The sequence below is a fragment of the Micromys minutus genome, assembly GCF_963924665.1.
Source record: "Micromys minutus genome assembly, chromosome: 1".
NCBI lineage: Eukaryota > Metazoa > Chordata > Mammalia > Rodentia > Muridae > Micromys > Micromys minutus.
Window position 1 is genome coordinate 112,318,671 of NC_137969.1, and position 19,493 is coordinate 112,338,163.

The following is a 19,493-nucleotide window of genomic DNA, read 5'->3' on the forward strand; positions in this document are numbered from 1 at the left end:
CTCAAAGGGTTTTGTGTGCATGTTTGTTTTGGTTTTAGGTTTTTTGAGACAGTTTCATGTAGCACAGGTTAGCTTCGAACTTACAAAACTGAATATGACCCTGAACTCCTGCTTCTGCGTCTAAGATACTGGGATTACAGCCATGCTCCACAACCAATCCACATCTCACGCTACATCCCAGACACCTCTGACAAAGATGACACCAGAGAAATGTTCTTAATAGAAAACTTTATTTTCACTGGTAATGTCACTGTAACATAATTTCATAACAGACCTGTGCAAAAGATCCCATATCACAAATGTCACAAGAGATTTCACACACTTCTGGGCAGGCCATGTAGCTCTGGGCCCTCAGTGCTGACCCCTTTATCTACGAGTACAGAAAGTCGAGACATAATGGAAAAACAAAGCTGAATAAAGGCAGCGTGAGCTCTGATGTCAGACACTCGCCACCTCTGAACTGTCACCACAGTAATGGCACATCTTCCCTTCAGTGTGCTCAGTGTAGATCTTTGCTGCACGTCTCTCTTCAACATTGTAATGTGGAGATCTGAAGAGTGTCAACTCTTCAAGAGCCCACGCAGGAAGATGGCTACTACGGATGGGGTGAACTCAGCATACTTATTCCAAGTTTGGCAACCATCAGCAAACTGTTCAAAGGAAAAGAAAAACAACTCATCAGGAAAAGTACACAACGGTTGGGTTTTCTTGTTGTTGTTTTGGTTTTTTTTTAAGGAACAAAGTGTGCACGACCCTCGAAACTGTGTGTGAGAAGGGCTAAAGTAGAGCATCACTCCCATCCCCTGAGGAAGAACAGAAATTCAAGTCTTCACAGTGGCACATGGAACTCCTAAGCCAATACCAATAACTTAGAAGGCTAAGGAAAGGGCAAGAGAGACCAACACTCTAGGGGCCACAGTGCAGATTGATGGCAGGTCTCCTGCCTCCTAGGTTACTGGTTGTTACCTTGATCTATGAAGACTTTTTTGTTTGCACTGTAAAAGACTTTCATCAACAGCATAACCACAGCCGAAGAAAAGCAGGCATCTACTTCCCTGAGACAGTTTGTTGTTCTGTTCTGTTTTAAATTCTCCTTCCTCCAGAATACGATTATCATACTTAAGAACTTATCGATTTAAGACAGTTTGGTTTAGGTTTTACAATTAAAATTAAAAAATCGACTCAGTAAAAAAGTTCCCTTTTAGCAAAACTTTCAATAGACGGCACTCAACTAAAAAATAGGGCATCAACATGGAAAGTCTCACACAGCCACACACAAGGGCATGTGACAAGATCATGTAGGGAAGCTTAGGACAGTCCTCAGAGCAGCCTCTGGATCATTCATTCTATGGTGAGTGACTACTCTTAGGTACTAAATCAACTTCAAAGGCTTTTGTAGCCCTTGCTACTTGCATACAACCTAAAAATGGGAGTTGACGTCTAGAATCAGGCACACACCAAAGCGAGCGCATTTGTGACTGTATGAAAACTCTAGAGCAAAAACCTAAACATGGTCCACATAAAGGGAGGGGAAAGTACCTGGCTCCTGCGATTAAACCCGCAGGCATAAATTTCCCGGAATTGTAGAATCTCATCCCCATAATGCCAGCCAAGGTCCCAGATGTAGCTAAGAAAGAGAAAAGTCAACATGATCAGATCCTACGCACAGTGGACACAAAAGTAAAGTCCCATCCACCTACTGAGGCCCAGACTCCGTCCTATGAGAGGCTCAGAGAGAAGTAAGTGTGACTGCTGCCTACAGCATCCAGGCCTACCAAGGGTCCTCATAAGAAAATGTTGACCTTATGTGCCAAGCTAGAGACCTGACCAAACTCAACAAGTGTTGAAACTCCACCTTCCAGTGTTTCAAAAGCCTCAAGATTCGAGCTAGCTTCAAGACTCACACACGAAGTCTAATTTGTGCTACAATAAATGTTACACACATGTCCTAACGGAGGGAGTCATTGATACTATTACGAAAGGGTTAACTAAAGAAGCAAAGACTTAGCCAGTATCTGGAAGGAGAGGAGTGAAATGAGCTGACGCAAATATGCTGTAGGCTGAGGAGCTAGTACACACAAAGACCCCGACAGGAGGGCTCGTGTGACACGGTCAAGGTCATTGGCCATTTGTGTTGAGAAGCGACTCTGGCCATGTGAAATAAAGTTTAAAATGAAATAAATAAATAAAAGCAGTGAGCTCGTACAGGTCCCTGTGAGACTCAGGGATGCATTCCATGGTCAAAGGGACAAAAGCTGCAGTGGATCCATGAAGCATGCGAGAGGAAGAATGAGGAACAGTCTAAGTGGGTTTGTACAGAAGCTTCTGAGAAGGAAGGGAAAAGCCAGTGGCCGAAGAGGAAGTATGCTCCGAGATCCTCATCTAAACAAGTCAAAGTTGGCCACACGTGAACCTCATGTGTGGAGACCTTACACGGGGGTACAGATGAATGGTGGACCCAAGACAGTTCACAATCGGAAGAAGGGATGGCCTGGAAGCTGCGGGCTGTGAGGGAGACTGTGGTTAGTGGTTGTTTGAATCGAGTATTCGTGGGATCTCCTGTGGGGAGCAGAATGCTGGCATCAGAGGCAGAAGCGGTGTGTGAGCCATTGCTGAGCATGATGAGGAAGCGGCTCAGAAGAACTGGGAGCCGGTGCATTCTCTTTCCTCAGATGGTCCACAGCTCCTCCCTTCCTACCCATGGCTGGTGTGCAGAGCCCACTCTGCGACACTGTCAGTGACACCTTTGGGAGGGTTAGCTTCGCATGTGTCCGTACACTGTTTGTGTGAGAGCCACAGAAGTACCCCACGCCCCTGGCAACGGCTAGCACTCGGGTGGAGACCAACAAAAATGTGTCAGAAAACACCATGATAAGAAGTCATCTCCTCTTTTCCCTTCCTGCATGGGCTACACCCGGGGCACTTTATCTCCAGTTCCACAGAATCCCATTACCTGACTTGCTCCTGAGCTTAAATGCTTCCCAAAGGCAAGGTCTGTCTGTGTCTTACACAATTAACTGCCTATGGAAGATGTCCAAAAGGGGGAAAGGATACGTGAGCTCCGGCCTTGTGAGATGTGTGAGATTTCTGTTAAGTTTCAGGCGGGCTGGCTTTAGTATAGAACCTCAATAGTTAACACACTGTCTTGGCCAGTTCAAAACAGATCTCACTGGGAAGATTAAATCCATGCTGTATGAAACCCTTCTGTATTTAGTATATAGAACGGAAACAACCCAGGGTTCTCCACGATGAAACCCACCCTCTGCTTGGCAGAAGCAGCTGAAATGCAGAGACGAGAACCTGCCACACCCCCATCAAGTCTCACGGCCAAGTAGAATGCAGCAGCAGAGCCCGAGGCGAACCTACCTAGGAAAACCCACACGTTCCTGGGATCCTGAGACAGCTGGTAGGCACCCAAGCCTGCTAGGCCCCCGAAGAAGAGTCCAGCAGCCAGGGATGGCACACTACCTGGGGAGAAGCAAACAGGCATGCATCCATGTTGTGATGTCAGCCATTCCATAAAGAACACACAAGACTCCCCTCGCCTGCCATAGAGACTGTCTTCAGAAGGCTTAGAGCCACCGTGCTCCCAGCATGGGGGGAGTCTGCCGTCACAGAAGTCAAGGTCTTATCACCCCAGCCTTCTCTCCATTAGGTGTGACTCAATGAGGCCCTGGCTTGAGCCTGTGTTAAACAGACAATACAGAGTAGAGAGCTGATAGGCAGCATGGTGTATGGTGATGTCGATAACACCCAGCCCCGGCCACCCCTGCCTATCTGTATGTAAAGAGGAAAAGAACTGCCCGGCTCAGCTCTGCCCGATAATCGGAAGCCAGTGCAGGAGGAGCCGGAGCTTGACTATGCAGGATACACTCAGGGCCTAAAGCAAACCTGAGTCAATTAGGCTTCAAGGACTCTGGGGACCCACCTTTCACTGGACTAAGTTGACAATTGGATAAGAGTAAGGTGAAAGAAAGGCTTACCTGCTTTTGCATAGCCAATAATCCCACCAGTAGCAACCAGGGCCGCATAGCCGAAACCAAAATAGTGCAAAGGCACCCTGAAATGGCAAAAGGGAGAAGCCAGTGCCAACCGAGTTTCAAATACAAGCCACAAAAATCAATGGGTGAGGCCAGTGTGATGCTCAGCCTTGGTAATGATGTGCCCCTACCCCACCCCCAAGGCTGGCAGTCTGAGTTTGATTACATTACAAGGGATCCACCTAATAGAAGGAGAAGATCAACCCCCACAAACTGTCCTCTGGTCCCTACAAATGCACCATGGCACAGATGCACCCACACAAACAAACAAACGGTAACTGCTTAAATCATTGGCTGGGACAAAAAGGCTGTCATTTCCAGCAAATCCTGTCGGTGTGCCATCAGAAATAAAGAGAGGTGAGGTGGCAGGCTTAGAACTAGCCTGTGGCGGGACCAAATTCAAGTCTGGGTCCCAGGCCAGATGTTCAAGGATCATGGCACAGCCCATGATGCCCCCGGGGCAGTGCCAAGTTGAAGGCTCCTGCCACATGCTCTGGTTTTAGAAGCAAGTGATTCTATTCCGATGCATAGGGCACTTACAGTGGGCCACTGTCCTTCTGCATTGTTGAGTCACTTTGGAGACCACAAAGGGCCTTCACCTGTAGGGGAGAGGTCAGAGGAGTTAAGAACACGCAGGCCTCTAGCAGTCGGAAAGAAATGAGTTCAAGGTACAGCTCTGGGTGTGGATCCAACTGGTCCTTGAACACACAGCCACTGCTTTCCCTGGCTCTGCTGCCCAGTGAAGGTAACCGGCTAGCTGGTAAAACACTTCCATGTATACTAAGTGCTGGGGAGACACCAAACATTTGTATTACAACCTCCTCTACAGCAAGGCCCACGGAAGCGAGCAGGAGTCAGTGACCAGCTCTGGACAGGTCTGATACATCAACTAATCGATTGCTAAATCAGAAAACAAATGGCCTATACCACCCCACCCCCCCCTTCTTAGCGTCTCCAAGGATCAGGGCAAGTGCTGTTTTCTCTCAAACGCCCTCAAATACTAAGTTTGCAAACTTTTACAAACCCTTGGATCCAACCCTCAGGTCCTGTTAGGCTGGAGCAAGGGACCAAAAAAAAAAAAAAAAGAAAGAAAGAAAGAAAGAAAGAAAGAAAAAGCCCGGGAACCCGAGTCGCAATTGCACTGGACTTGCTACAATCCATACAAAGTGACTCCTGCTCTCTTACGAAAAAGCTCTCCGCGGCCAGGGAAGAAGCGCACGCGCCGTTAGGTTTCCACTCCCGGAACCGCAGTTACAGAACGTTTTAGAGGCGGGAAGTCGGCCGGAGAAGGGAGCTCAGCAGAGAGTGCACGGGAGAGTCCCGCGCGCCTGCGCGTGCGGAACAATTCCCGGGTGCTAAAACCCGCAGAGTAAGAACGCACCCGACACCGGAGCCGGAGCCCGGAGGCCTGCGCTGGAGGACAAGGTTGCGAGCCAAAAGCAAGTGACGGAGGTCAGGAGCCGGGTGTGCAGACGTCACGGCGCGCGCTGCGTCCTAGCGAGAGGGGCGGAGCTTGGACAGACGGGCGGGACCTAAGGGGCTTGGGCGGGGCTTGAGTTAAGAGGGACGGGCTTGGCGCTTTGCAGGGAAGGGGGAAGTGGTTGGGAGGAGTGGGGGGGGGCGCCAGGTTTGGCTGCAGTCTGAGGTCAGCACTCCGCAGATGAGCCAGTTTAATACAAGGAAAATGGGATAAATTAGAACCATCAGGAGAGGGTGCCAGGCATTATCAAGAGGCATTATCAGCCACAATCAAAGCAACTCAGTGTTTATGTACTGCCATGAACCGAGGGTAGATCTTAAGTGGAAACATTTAAACGGAGTCTATTTTTAAGAAATCTTGCCCTGGGAGAGGCTAAGCATTTACTCCTCAGATCGTATTACAAAGTTCACCCCCAAGAACCAATGAGTTTACCAAGGTTCCTCATGGCTGAGAGGTTTCAGGCAGAAGTGAGTGACCCTAAAACACTGGAAGGCCTATACCCAGCGTGAATGATGGCTTCCTTATGGCTGTGTACATACAGCCCCCTCCCCTAGTCCCTCTCCACCTATAAAGTCTAGCCCTTCCTCAAGCCACATGCAATTAAGGCAGAAGCCATGAAACTGGATGGAGGGATAGCTAGATATAGGTGAGGGGGGTCCTACGACCCTCCCACTCCTTTTATAAATGGAGGTCAACAGTCAACAAGCCCAATTGAGATCAGCTTTTACAAGCAGGCACAGCTGACCCCACGGAGATGGTGGCAACCTGGAGCAGACAGTGGTGCAGAACAGTTACACTCTTACCAGAGATGTGCTCTACCTATCGGCCTGCGGAGCACCGTGGGTCTTGCTGTAGAGAATACACACAGTGACGGACCTAATTCCGGACTTGTGATGCCCTGAGTAATGTCAATGTCTTGTCTCCTGTACATCATACTGAGTGTCTCACATAAATTTATTGTCTGTGAATACAGCATCCTGAACGATTTGACACACTTTTCCTATTTACTACGTTGTTTTCCCTAAGATGGGGGTCTGTATTGCCCAGGCTGGCCTAGAACTCCTGGGCTCAAGTGATCCTCTCCTGAGGGTCCCGTCACATGCCTTCTGGATTACTGCGTTCCCAGCCTCACACACTTCGCCTACCCGTGCACCTCCTGGGAGAACACAGCTCTGCCACTATGGATATAGCATAGCTTACTGCACCAAGATTCCCAGACGCCTTCAACAAAAGGATCCTAAGTAAACTAGGACTGGGGAGAAGATCGGACTCACTTCTGTAGGCACTAGGGGAAGGAAAGGCTCCACACTGCAATCAAATCACACAATTGTAACAAAAGCTTGGACAACCTGGAGGTTCCAGCTAACTCTATAACTGAAGCCCATGTTTGTTTTAAACTTTTTTTCTTTAGACAAGATCTCAGTCCCAAACACCCTGAATCCCTGGATGTCCTTCTACCTCCCGAATGCCAGATTATAAGGATGCCACACCATGCTCAACTGAAACACTGTTTACATACAATTCCTTCCAAAGCCAAGTTATCTTTTATAAGAAAACCAAACTCTAACATAATTAAACTATTATAGATGACTGTGTGTAAGTGGGAACGGAGTGGGAGCACATGCTGCAGTACAAATGTGGTCAGAAGACAAGTTGTAGGGAGGTTTTCCTTCCACAACTACAGGCTTCAGAAGCTGAACTCAGGTCTCTGGGCTTGGTGGTAAGTACTCTACCAGCCACCAAACCATCTACTGGCCCATAGACTTTTATCTTCTTTTGAGTTCTACTCGCACTGTGCCCTTGGGGCTTCCCATCCGTTAATATCACAAGACGTTCAGGCAGTTGATGAAGGTGTTATTAATTTATGTATGTTTGTAGCTCTGGCTATCCTAGAACTTGCTCTCTGTAGACCAAGCTGGCTTTGAACTGAGATCTGCCTGTCTACTTCCTAAGTGCGTCTTTAAAGGTGTGTGCCAGCACTTGATAAAATATGCCCTTACTCTTGATGACAGTGGGTCAAGTAAAAGGTCATGGTCATTAAGTACCTGCAGTGTGCTAGGCTTGTTCTAGGACCACCACACATACTGACACGTCTTAATCGCACAACAATCTGAAGCAGAGGGTTATGGTGACATTGAGCCAACGTGACAAGGAAGTGAGCTGAGGCTGTTGGGTTAGCTTAAGGGGTACTGATGCTCTAAAGACAAAGATGATAAGAAGTGTTATTTTTTGCCCTTAAATTTGCTTGTTACCAACTGCTTAGAAGCAGATTGTCTAAAAACCCCTTTTATCCACTTCTGGTAAAGACATAAACAGGTCTGTGCGGGGAGCAGGGGCTGGGGGCACGAAGGCACAGCTAGCACGAAAGTGTCACCAAATAAATATATTTAAATTGCATTATTTTTAATAAAATATTTTCAGATCTTTACTTGTTCTGAACAGTAAAAAGTATACAACTACTATATACTACAATATATAATAAAATGCCATCTGCCAAAATAATTTTATCACTTAACAAAACAGAGCACCACCTAAAAGTGGTTCTTTTTTTAAGCTGCACATTTTCTCCAGATGGAGAAGTTTTTTTTGTTTCTCACATGGGAAATTTAGGTATAATATTCTAAAAGGAGAATTCTGTCAAAAAGACACTCTGTTGGGGAGGAGAATCTGGGATTTGCCATGTGAATTACATTTTCTTTTTTCTCTTCTTTTCCGACACATTTGCCATTTTCCTCTTCTTGGCTGACGCTGGGCTATTTCCTTTTGTTGGCTGATTGCTGTCACCAGGTATGTCCGATTTCTCTGAGTTAGGTTCTGATGTTTCTTCCTGAATTTTGTCACCAGGTTTCCTTCTGATCGTCTTAGGTTGGTCTAAAACACATGAGGCAATGCATTAAGGACTGTTCCTCCCCCTTCAACAACCCCTGAGGAAACAGACTGTTCAGTCTTTTAAATGATCCATCAGCTTAACTTACTGGGACAGGGCTCTGCAGCTGGAGGGAGGCTTGCTGTTTCATTTGTCGCGCTGTCTAACCACACGCCAAGACACGTCAGCCTGGCACCAGTGTTGACCTCACATAGCAAAGAAGGGGGATCTTTCTGGAACAGAAGAAAAATAAAACTTACACTCAACCCAGAGGAGTTTTTGTATAACTGCTTTTCTTTTTCCATAACCAGATAATGTAAGTTGAAGTTTCAGTATACCATATGTACCACAGAAGAATGCTTCCGTCAGTGTCAGGATGAGTGTACCACACTAGGCTTACAGATCCACACTAAGTACAGCGTCCTACCAGAGTCTGTGTGAATGCACTGGTGAAATTACCCAACAACGTATCTCATAACACAGCCCTTCTATCAGGTGAGGCAAGCCTGTGTCTTCTTGCGCAAAAGATAGTGACTCTCAGAGGAGCTGACGACCACCGTTTATAATTGCTCTGATAGGCTGCTCACAACTTATTCCAAGTATCCAGAAATTGTCAAGTTCTCAGACATTCAACAAACCACATCCACTCCAGACTGAAACTACAAGGAGCATGAAAAAGGAGTTCAGTGTCTTGTTATCTGGTCAACACTAATGGTAGCTCCATAACCAATCAGGACCTTTCAAATTGTTTTTGGTAATGGCAATCTTTTTCTCTAGGATTTGTCTGTAAGATAAAGATGACCCAATACACAAAAACAGCAAGCCAAGTTTTCAACTGAAAGCAAGGGCACTAGGATGTCTAACCTGATCTTACTTAGTTCACAGCCTCAGGCAGTTCTGTGGTAATCCAACTTTACAACTCTAGTACAGGTTATGAATGGAAGAGACTTTAAAGCTTAAGGATCTACGTTTTATGACTCTTAAACACTGCTAACTTACAGTAATGTGGTACTACCATAACATGGCGTAATGATGTCACAGTCGGGCCTGCACTGCAGTGTGTTGATAAGGGACACTGACCTTCTCCCGTGTAAGTGTCCACACTTTGATGAAGCCATCATTTGATGCTGTGACAAGAACGTGATGGTCTGGAATTTCAAAACTGACCATGTCCTTTACCCTAGGGAGAAACATCAATGCCAGAGATCATTTCCTCCAGAGGATGTGATATCATAAAACCACAACAGGCTCTTGCTTTATCAATGTTTCAAGTTTTTCAAAGCATTCAATGAACAGTAGCCTAAGACATAACTAATGCCGCATATTCCAATTGAGTTCTTTTCAGACCAAATTGTGAAAAACACTGTCCACATCTAAAGAGAAAGCTGAAGTGACAACCACAGATACTCGGGTTATCTTCTGATACATCCTTCTAGAAAATAAGGATATGGGTGATGAAGCCTGTAACTAAAATCTGCACATCATACAGAAAAGATGCTGACTGCAGGCTCATGAAGAGGAAGAGAGAAGAATGGGTTTCTCCAACTCCAGGGAAACCACCACTTCTAGTCTAAGCTGCCTTTTGGTTTCTGGATTGCCTAACATACCACTCACCTTCCATTTCTACTGGACAAATGTTCCAAATGGGACTGAAACCATGCTATTTCCAGGTCTAAGACCCTTAAAACTGTAATTTTACTTCAGAATAACACTGAGGGAACTGGCACAATGGCTCCCTGACTTCAATCTCTAAAACACGATTGAATGTGGAAGGAAAGAACCAGCCCACAGCTCTGTCTTCTGACCTCCACAGCACTGTAGGGTGCCCCTCAGACACAACACAAATGCCTGGCACACGATTAAAACATAATTAAAACACCACACAGGAGGAAGTGCCTGAGGATATAATGGAGTTCAGATTAGAGCTGAGGTGACCTGGTGGCTCTATGTGAAACCATTTCCTAAAACGAGCTTGCTTTAAGCAGGGAGGCACTGCCTGTGCACTGCCTGAAGGACGGGATGTTTACAGCGAGGTTTCTCAAAACAGCCATTCCCAGAAAGCAGGAATTAAGTAAAATGCTATATGCTATTACCTGTCTGAAAATTATACTAAAATCTAAAAAAGAAAAAAGGCACATTCTGAGTCCACTGGCCAGGTTTGGGAGAGCTCCCGTAAGTGTGGAATGAACCTGGCCAAGTATATGATCAACCTATTCTGAGACTATCTACCCTTTATACACTTGGGAGATAGAGCTCATCCTTTTTCCCACTGAGAAAAGATAGCAGGGGAAAGGGGAAGTGGGCAAAGAAATTTTAAAAAGGACAAGAGCAGTCAGGAACAAAGCTCAATATTGTTTAGCTTTTCCTTAGCTCAAAAATACTTGCTATTCAAGTCTAACAGTTAAAGTACAAAACAACTAGTCGCAGTCACAGCAACCCTCCTGCTGTATGAAATCCAAGGAGGTAACAGTTCCACCATCTCCTTAGATGCCAGCAATCATACATGTCATATCTTTGTGACATGTTTCTCTTAACACAGACACATATGGAGACTTATGGAAGTGCCGACTTAACATTCAGTAGGACTATATACACACAGATTGCTTTAAAATAAAGAATACCTGTTTTCATGAGCTCTAAATTCACAGAGGCACACTAGGGAATCACAGTCAAAAAACCTCACAACTTCTTCATCGCCAGCCACTGCAAGGACAGAGTCCTAGAAAAAAGAAAAACAATTCCCAGAACGCCGTCAGGGATTTGGACACCTCAAAACCCCCAGCCCTGCTTTCCAGAACTCACTGAAAGAAATGCAACAGAAGAGATCCTCTTTCCGTTTGTGATGGTGCCGCTCACAGACGCCGTGTCCAGATGATAGACATCTACTTTATTCAGCACAACAACTATGTACTTCTCTCCACTTGGGGACCATTCCACAATGTGAGCATCTGTAAGGCAAAAATGGTTTTATCTTGGGTTGGACAGATGGCTTAGCACTGACTGTTCTGGGGAACCTGCACTTGATTCCCAGCACCCACATGGCGGTTCACAACTACCTGTAATTCAAGTTCCAGGGCATCTGATGTCTTTTGATATCCAAGGTTTCAAGGATCCAAGTAGTATACAAACATACATGCAGGCAAAATACCCATTCACATAAAATAATAAACATAAAAAAAGTGTCTGCATACATTCATAGTTTAGCTAGTTATTATAAAACATGCAAAATACTCACTTTGCTTTATATTTTTTATGAAAGCTGATCTTCCCTCTACAAGATTCCACGTTCTGCAAAACAGGAGGTTTGTTTACAGCATGATCTTTATGTCACTAAGTGGGAAAAACAGGCATACATGCCTCTACACAGGACAATTTACTGTTTACTTTGTAGCAATTTGTCAGTAAGTATTTTTCTTCAAGCATGATTAAAGCTCAGCCCATTCCCGAATCTTTAGACATGTTGCTATCTGTTACATCTTCATCACCTAAACATGTCCCTTCAGGGTCACTCTCCTCCTCAACTTACAATAACTGCACTTTTTTGGGGTGGAGGAGGGTGGGGGGCACAGGGTCTAGGCCTGGAACTTGCTATGTAGACCAGGCTGGCCTCAGATTCACAGAGATCTGTCTGCCTCTGGGCCCTGAGTGCTGGGGTTAAACACTTGCACCACCCTGCCTGGCCAATACAAACATTCTCTACACCATCGTTATGAAACAGCTCTATGACTTTCTATTTTGCATTTGTTGTTACAGCAACTTAAATGGCTAAAAATTTCAGAACTACACGAAAACCGTATTTTCTCGGAATGACATGAAAACAGCATTTTGTTATTACTAGGTAAAAGACATTAGTAAAGACACCCTTGGGCATTTATAACTTACCTTAATGTCTTATCAGTACCAACAGACAGAGCCAACTTGCCAGACGGGTGGATAGAAAGGAAAGTCACATGACCCCTAAAAGGAAACCGACAGTTAGCCCCAGCGTGAGGGGTCTTGCCAGAATGACAACAGGAACACATGGTCTCACCTGTGAGCTTTAATGGACTTGAGGCACTCCCATTTCTTTGCATCCCAGACACAGATGAGCCCATCTTCTGCTCCACTGATTAAGTGCCGGCTGCCAAAGAATTTCAGGCAAGTTACTGTGCCTGTGAAAAAGCAAGACAGGCAAAATTATATCCACTCTGAACTGTTTCTGGTTGGAAGCTCAGGAAGATGAATACAGTTTGGCAGTGGCTCTGACTAGCACACACAAGACCCATGATCAATCTCTAGTACCATAAAAACAAAACCAACACTTTGGTACTATAGAATCATACCTTAAAGCTTTAGGTAAAGAATTCAAGTTTTTCATATTAAAACTAACAGTTTTCATTTGTTTCAGTGGCTCTAGGAGACTAAATTCAAGAGGCTCTGTATAGACTAAGCAGGGGTTTTACCACTGAGCTATATAACCCAGCATTAAGGCAGCAGCTTTAAGCTGGGCAGAGTTGGCGCATGCCTTTCATCCTGTGACAGGCAGATCTCTTAGACAAGGTCAGCCTGGGCTACAGAGCAAGTTCCAGACAGCCAGGGTTATACAAAGAAACCCTGTTTCAGAAATACAAAGTCAAAAAAAGAATGCAGCTTAAAGTTTATGTAGAAGTCTCCGCACACTGAGCCATGACTCCTACTTTCTAAGTTCAAGCGACCCATCCAATCACTACTAATGCCCAGTTGTGGTTTATGTCTGCATTCTTCTCATGCACTGCCATCAGCAGTAACAATGCTATAAAATGTTACTTTTCCAGCTCTGTAGCCAACAAACCTCCTTAATCATTTCAATCACTTCAGAACCTTCACTTCCCACTGCCAATTGAAGCCTTGTTCTCCCAAGACCTCCTCTCCCGATCACGCATTAAAAAGCTAAGGAGGGCAGTGGTGGAAAACATTACAGACTTCAGGCCACAAAGCCATTCAAACCACACCTGCACCTTTGAGAGAGACTCTGGACAAATTCTTCAAGCTAAGTACAAATTAAATTAATGCCGACTTCTCTTCTGCCTTTACCTTCATCTGTTACATGAGAAATTCGATTTAAAATAATCAGTTAACTATTTAATCCCTTGATCTGCCTCTATACTGGGCGACTTTGCACAAGCTTGTGTGCAACTCCTCCTCTTTGGCCTCAGTTCCAATGACCTTGGTTCCCCTGTATCTGACTCTGGCACACCTCAGGTTCTCTGTGGTAAGCATGCTCGGCTGTAGGTGCATAGAGACTCTACAGAAAAGCCTGTCTACCTCCCTGCCTTTTAGAACAGGAAAGCAACCTACAGACAAGGAACATCTTTTCCCTTCATCTGTGTGGTAGTTTCCATGCAAATGGCACCCACAGGTTCATAGGGAATGGCACAATTAGGAGCTGTGGCTTTGTTGGAGTAAATGTGACCTTGTTAAAAGAAGTGTGCTACTGGGGATGGGCTCTGAGGTTTTAAGTATTCGTCAGGCCCAGTGTCACTCGCTCTTCCTGCTGCCTGTCACATGTAGAAACCCTTCAGCTACCTCTAACACCAAATCTGCCTGCATGCTGCCATGCTTCCAGCCATGACAATAATGAATTGAACATCTGAACCATAAACCAGCCCCAATTACATGACTTCCTTCATAAGAATTACTGTGATCATGGTATTCACAGCAATAGAAATCCTACCTGAGACAATTTCTATATTTCCCATCACAGAATCTGAACACAGTAGAGACATTTACCTATCAGTCTAACTGAACTCAATTATAAACTGATAATACCCCCATGTATCTTAAAGGCTGCAACTTTGGGGTGTTTTAAACAAGAATGCCCCCAAGCTCCTAGTTCATACATTTGAATGCTTAGTCAACAGGAGTAGAACTGTTTGAGAGGGATGAGAAGGATTAGGAGGTGTGTCACTGGGAGTGGCTTCAAAAGGCCCCATGTCTATCCTGCCTACAGTTCAGGATGTGAAGTTCTTGGCTATGGCGCCATTGTAGAGGGTCAAAGTTCCTGTGCACCCACACAGCTACATGTGGTTACTCCTCTAGAATGCTGGGAGAAATTGTAGTTCACAACCTGATGATGCTTTGCTACTTGTTGATCCAGGCTCTTCTGTATCCCCCAGAATATTATGTTTATCCCAGACTTGCCCCAACCCCCCAAAACCTGAGCATTACTTCTAGTCCAAAAAAAAAATCCATCCTAGTCAGAGAGGTCACTTATGCTCTCCAAAGCCCGAGTGAGGCCAGTGCTGAGTCATTCTCTGTAGGCCCTTAACTTGAGCACTGTTTCTAAGTCAATAGAACCATCTTATGAAAGAAGCCATATTGACTTTGTAAAGATCACCAATGTAAACATGTCTTAAGCCTTGCTGCACACATGGGACTGAGTTGACTGTTAACCAAAAACTTTTTCCAAAAATGTTGGTGCGCTTAAATATGGCTAAAATAAATGAACTGATGCCAGACTCTCAAAGTCTGGCCCAGCACCAGTTACCTAAACCATGCTAAACTATGTTTTATTGTTTCCCTGCCAACCAGAAAGCCCTGCAGAGACACCACACACACACACACACACACACACACACACACACACACACACACACCACTCACTCAGTCTGTCTGTCTGTCTGTCTGTCTCTGTCTCTCTTCCTCCCCCTCCCTCTCTCCCTCCCTGCCCCACTCCATAAACATGCCTGTCTGCTTCCTGCCATTATGATAGACTAACCCTCTGAAACTGTAAGCAAGCCCCCATTTACCAAACATGTTCTTTTATAAGAGACACCTCTCGATCATGGCGCCTCATACGGCAACAGAACACTAAGGCAAACTTACCACTGTGATGCACCAGAGCCCCATGCTCTACCTTCTTTTTCATGTCATAAATGTGAATCGTTTCATCTTTGCTGCCGGTGACTACATAGCGACTGTTCGCTGCCACAGCCGACAGGGAGGAAGTGTGGGCGTGGTGAGTAAAGTCAGCCACAGGAGTCCATGTCTGAGAAAGAAATACATAATCAACACCACAGCCACATCACAGTTCTCTGAAAATACAGTCCCACAATCTGAAAAAGCAAGCAGTGGATCCTGCAAGTAGAGAAAAACTATGTAATAATACACAGATTAAAGAACAGAAAAGGATCAAAGACCTGTGTAAGGACTGTAAGGAGAGGAAGTGAGCTCAGTAACGTGCCTCCAGATCCCAGTAATGTAGACATCCATAGACTTCCATAGCAGTAACTTATTCAAATGTTTAACTTCCTATGTGGGTTAATTCCAATCACAACTGCCCATTTTCTCTTTATCTATGTAACTATTCTATTGTATATGCTTGGTAACACTATGGGTAGTAGAAAAACAAAGACAGAGGTCGGTATTCAAATACAACTTTCACTTTAAGGAAAGAGATAGAAAACCAGTTAATGTGACACTACACAGAGATAAACATGATAAGCCCTATAAAGAAAAACAGGACTGCATTGGTATATTTTCCTAAGTACCACCATGAGCCCTCGAGAACCACTAGTGATTGTCTCAGGACCAGGTACTCATTACTATAGACTTCTGGACGAGTGCAAAGAACAGAAGAAGGCTTGCTCACACACAGTGCTCTTCAAACTGAAGGAGCTACACAGGAAAATTAACCAAACAAACCAGGGAAGAAAGGGAAAAAAAGAAAAAAGACAAAGCAAGCAAAGTTCTTTATATATGCTTAAAATCAATCACTACGTATCAAGTCCTAAAAGGCTACAGGAGCAGATAGTCCATTCCTTAGTCAGGAGCAGCATGCTTCCTTTCAGTCAACACAATGTACCTGAGGCATATGGTTTTATTTTTTAAGTTTCTTCCTTTCTCCATCCCTCCTCCTCTTTCTTGTGAGACAGGGTCTCACTTTGTAGCTATGGTTGTCTTCCTAAGTGCTGGGATTAAAAACATGTGCCACCACAGCTGGCTTAAATCCTTCTGCCTCAGCCTCCTGATTACAGACATGAGCCAGCTGACTTGATGATGTTACAGCTTTATGCTCAAATCATTACTTGTTTGTCCAAATTACACAAATGATATTGGTTATCTTGGTTTCTGGCTAGATTTAGAAGCAGCACCTGGAATTGTTAACAACATAAGTCTGGAAACATCTGGAGGACCTTGACTGACATGTTGTATTCGTAAAGCATGTGGCCTTTAGTGTCTCTTGCCCTATGAACCTCCCAATTATTCATCTATAAAATGAGAATGAATGTATCAATCTCAGGGTTGCTGTACATCTTCAGTACACTTAAAAACAAAAACAAAAACCACAACACACACTCAGGAATTCTCAACAAAACAGATCTGTAGGTGATCAGTAGAATTGTTCGAGAAATAATCATTTGAGAATTAAGATTATCATACTTATTTTTTTCTTATTTGGTTCTTCAAGACAGAATTTCTCTGTGTAAACCAGGCTGGCCTGGAACTCAAGGATCCATCTGCCTACCTCTGCCTCCTGAATGCTGGGATTAAGGGTGGGGCCATTGCCCTGCTAAATGACATTTCTAATTCCCTTTACTGTTTGACTTATGTTGGCAATTACCTGTATCATCTTATTTTCATACCTGACAAAAATAAATTTCATGCTATGCTACACTTTATCTCAACCAAGAAGACTACAAAGCAGGATCCACACCTCTGGCACCTTTCACCCTGCCCACAGCAAATTCACGATAAAGTGGATTCGCATCACTTTCTTCATCCCAGTCCAGTTGGAATAGTTCTCTTATATATAGTTTATTTTTATTTTATGTACACTGGTATTCTGACTGCATATATGTCTGTATGAGGGTACCAGATCCCTTGGAACAGGTATATTTGAGCTGCCAGGTGGATGCTGGGAACTGAACCGAGACCCTCTGAAAGAACAGCCAGTGCTCTTAACAGCTAAGCCATCTCTCCAGCCCTGTAGTAGTTTGTTAATCAGAACAAAAGCTCAGTGAAAGATAAAGTTATTTTTACATTAGGACTTAAAGAACTACAATAATTGTCATCTTAAATGCACACCTTATTTTTCGTATGTTGAAATAATTGTCAGTTTTTCATGCCTTGAGAATACTTTAAGTTTTTCCCTTTTTAATTATCATATAAAACTATGTATTTATGGAGCACAATGGGATGTTTCAATGCATACTTAGATCAGATATGAAAAAGACAACTTATCCCAACTATGTGCCATGTTTTTTAGTTGAACATTCAAAATACTCTTGTAACTACTTTAGGATATACAATTAATTGATGTCAACTGTACCTTTCAAGGCAAAAAATAAAATAAAATAAAATAAAATAAAATAAAATAAAATAAAAAAGGAGCAGTTATTCTTCCCACCAAACTTCATTTCTGCAAGCATTAGCCATCCTCTCTCCATCACCTCCCTACGTTCGTCCCAACCTCTAACAACCATTCATCCACTCCCCATTGAAATGAACTTCTTTTGTTTTCGTCAGTGGATATTTTATCCACTTTAACAAGTAAATATTATCTCATTCCGAAAAGCCTCTACTCTGTAAAGAGCGGAATCTTTCTATACAAGCTTTGCGTTCACCATCCTCCTGCCTCAGCCTCTCGAGAGCTGGAATTATCTGCATAAAGCTGTCCTTTTTTCCAACAAGTCCTACATCAATTACCCACGGAGACCCAACAATAAACTGACGCCACGGTTCTGCCCGGTAGGGTCCAGCCCGCCCGTCCCCCGCAGCCCTGGACTCGCGGTGCCTCACCTCCCGGTGGCCGCTCCCCGCGGACTCGCGGTGCACTGTGAACCCAAACAGGACCTGCTCGTAGCTTCCAGCCACCAGCTCCATTCAGCAACACACGTGCCTAGCAAGAGAAGCCGGCGTGGGAACCCAATGGAAGCGGAGGCAGGCCCTGCCGAAGCCGGCGCGCGAATTATACGTCATCCTCGAGGGGGCACCTTTTAGGCGCCTGCAAATGGCAATAACTAACAGAGTACGGGCTCGAAGGTCACGTAGCCCACTCTACGAGAAGCGTGAGTAACGAAGCCGCAGTAGGAGGGTCTCAGAGCAGAGGGGGAAACGTTGTGGCAAGCAGGCAAATCCTCGGAAGCCGTGAGTTCAGCCCGCATTGGGAAGTGGGCGGGACACACTCCGCCCAAGCCCCAACTTCCGGTGCGCCTCAGGAAGAGGCGGAACCACTTCCGGCTTCGGTGGAGTGCCTTTGTTGATTTGGGAGCCCAGAGTTAGGTTTCCTCCATTTGTGATTTTTCTTATTGTTTAGAGACAGTCTCACGCTTCATCGCCCAGGCCGGCGCCTCCTTGCACCCGCTTTCCTTTTGCAGCTTCCCTTTGGCTCGGATCACTAAGTGAAGGGTTTCGTTTTCCTGCCGAGAGCAGATTAGTGAGCTCTCTGTTGCGTCGTCCGGGGCTCGCAGGAACCAGAGCTGGCAGTGTCCCCAAGCTGGACTGCGAGCCCGGTCCTGCCAGGCCGTGTCCCGCATTGTAATAGTAATCGTATCCAAGAAAATGCGAATGAGTAAAACTTTCAAAATCCTGTGCTTTATTTACTCTGTTCCTGGAAGCGCCCAACCCCTCATTACCTTCAAGGAAATATAGCTGCTTCTGGAGAAATATAAGTGTGGGTATTTTAAACATTACAACAGAGGAAGTGTGATTGCCAAAAGTTATTTATCTGTTTCGTTAATTTCTCTAGTCTTTATTAGAGAAAGTTATGTACAGATCTCCTATGCTCCTGGTGGCCTGGTAGAGTTAGTGTTCTGAAAATGGCTGCACTACCAAAATTAATCTACAGATTTAACATAATATGAATTTTTGTGTCATAGTTCAAGAGCTTAGGAAAAAAATACAAGAATTCATACGGAACCGCAAAGGGTGGGAGGAAAACAAATAGTAAAAGCAATCCTGAGAAAATAAGAACACTGCTTGGAGAATTATAACACCTGATCTCAAATTAGACTACAGAGCTATAGCAATAAATACAGCCTGGCAGTGGTGTAAAAGCAAGTAGACTAATGGAATAGAAGACCTGGAAATAAAATGGCGAAGAAATGCCCACTTTTTTTTTAAAGATTTATTTATTTATTGTATTTTT

The 19,493-nt window shown here is 44.7% G+C and overlaps 2 protein-coding genes across 3 annotated transcripts; both read right to left on the reverse strand.

Moving 5' to 3' along the window:
* Positions 1-211: 211 nt before the first annotated feature.
* Positions 212-5,540, reverse strand: TMEM14C (transmembrane protein 14C). Of its 2 annotated transcripts, none has more exons than XM_080923425.1 (6): positions 5,422-5,540; positions 4,581-4,639; positions 3,984-4,060; positions 3,367-3,468; positions 1,540-1,627; positions 212-650 (listed from the first exon to the last, which is right to left on the reverse strand). In XM_080923425.1, exons 2-6 carry the CDS (start codon positions 4,601-4,603, stop codon positions 596-598), a joined length of 345 nt encoding a protein of 114 aa, XP_080779551.1. In that variant the 5' UTR covers positions 4,604-4,639; positions 5,422-5,540; the 3' UTR covers positions 212-595. The 2 variants fall into 2 exon arrangements, with proteins under 2 accessions (XP_080779551.1, XP_080779552.1); XM_080923426.1 differs by lacking the exon at positions 5,422-5,540 and adding an exon at positions 5,226-5,404.
* Positions 5,541-7,917: 2,377 nt separating this feature from the next.
* PAK1IP1 (PAK1 interacting protein 1) lies at positions 7,918-18,508 on the reverse strand. Its single transcript, XM_080910151.1, has 10 exons — positions 18,146-18,508; positions 15,230-15,392; positions 12,417-12,537; positions 12,269-12,343; positions 11,622-11,674; positions 11,189-11,334; positions 11,008-11,105; positions 9,467-9,566; positions 8,496-8,619; positions 7,918-8,391 (listed from the first exon to the last, which is right to left on the reverse strand). Exons 1-10 carry the CDS (start codon positions 18,227-18,229, stop codon positions 8,207-8,209), a joined length of 1,149 nt encoding a protein of 382 aa, XP_080766277.1. The 5' UTR covers positions 18,230-18,508; the 3' UTR covers positions 7,918-8,206.
* Between the last annotated feature and the right edge of the window lie 985 nt (positions 18,509-19,493).

What these genes read in the sequence shown, in the direction of transcription:
- TMEM14C (XM_080923425.1), bottom strand. Translation starts at nt 4,603, where the DNA reads ATGCAGAAGGACAGTGGCCCACT. An exon ending in CAGAAGGACAGTGGCCCACT is followed by an intron (nt 4,061 to 4,580) that starts GTAAGTGCCCTA and finishes TTGCCATTTCAG; the next exon opens with GGTGCCTTTGCACTATTTTG. An exon ending in GAACGTGTGGGTTTTCCTAG is followed by an intron (nt 1,628 to 3,366) that starts GTAGGTTCGCCT and finishes TCTCTTTCTTAG; the next exon opens with CTACATCTGGGACCTTGGCT.
- PAK1IP1 (XM_080910151.1), bottom strand. Translation starts at nt 18,229, where the DNA reads ATGGAGCTGGTGGCTGGAAGCTACGAGCAGGTCCTGTTTGGGTTCACA. An exon ending in GGCTCTGGTGCATCACAGTG is followed by an intron (nt 12,538 to 15,229) that starts GTAAGTTTGCCT and finishes GCTTTTTCACAG; the next exon opens with GCACAGTAACTTGCCTGAAA. An exon ending in AAGTCCATTAAAGCTCACAG is followed by an intron (nt 12,344 to 12,416) that starts GTGAGACCATGT and finishes GTTTCCTTTTAG; the next exon opens with GGGTCATGTGACTTTCCTTT.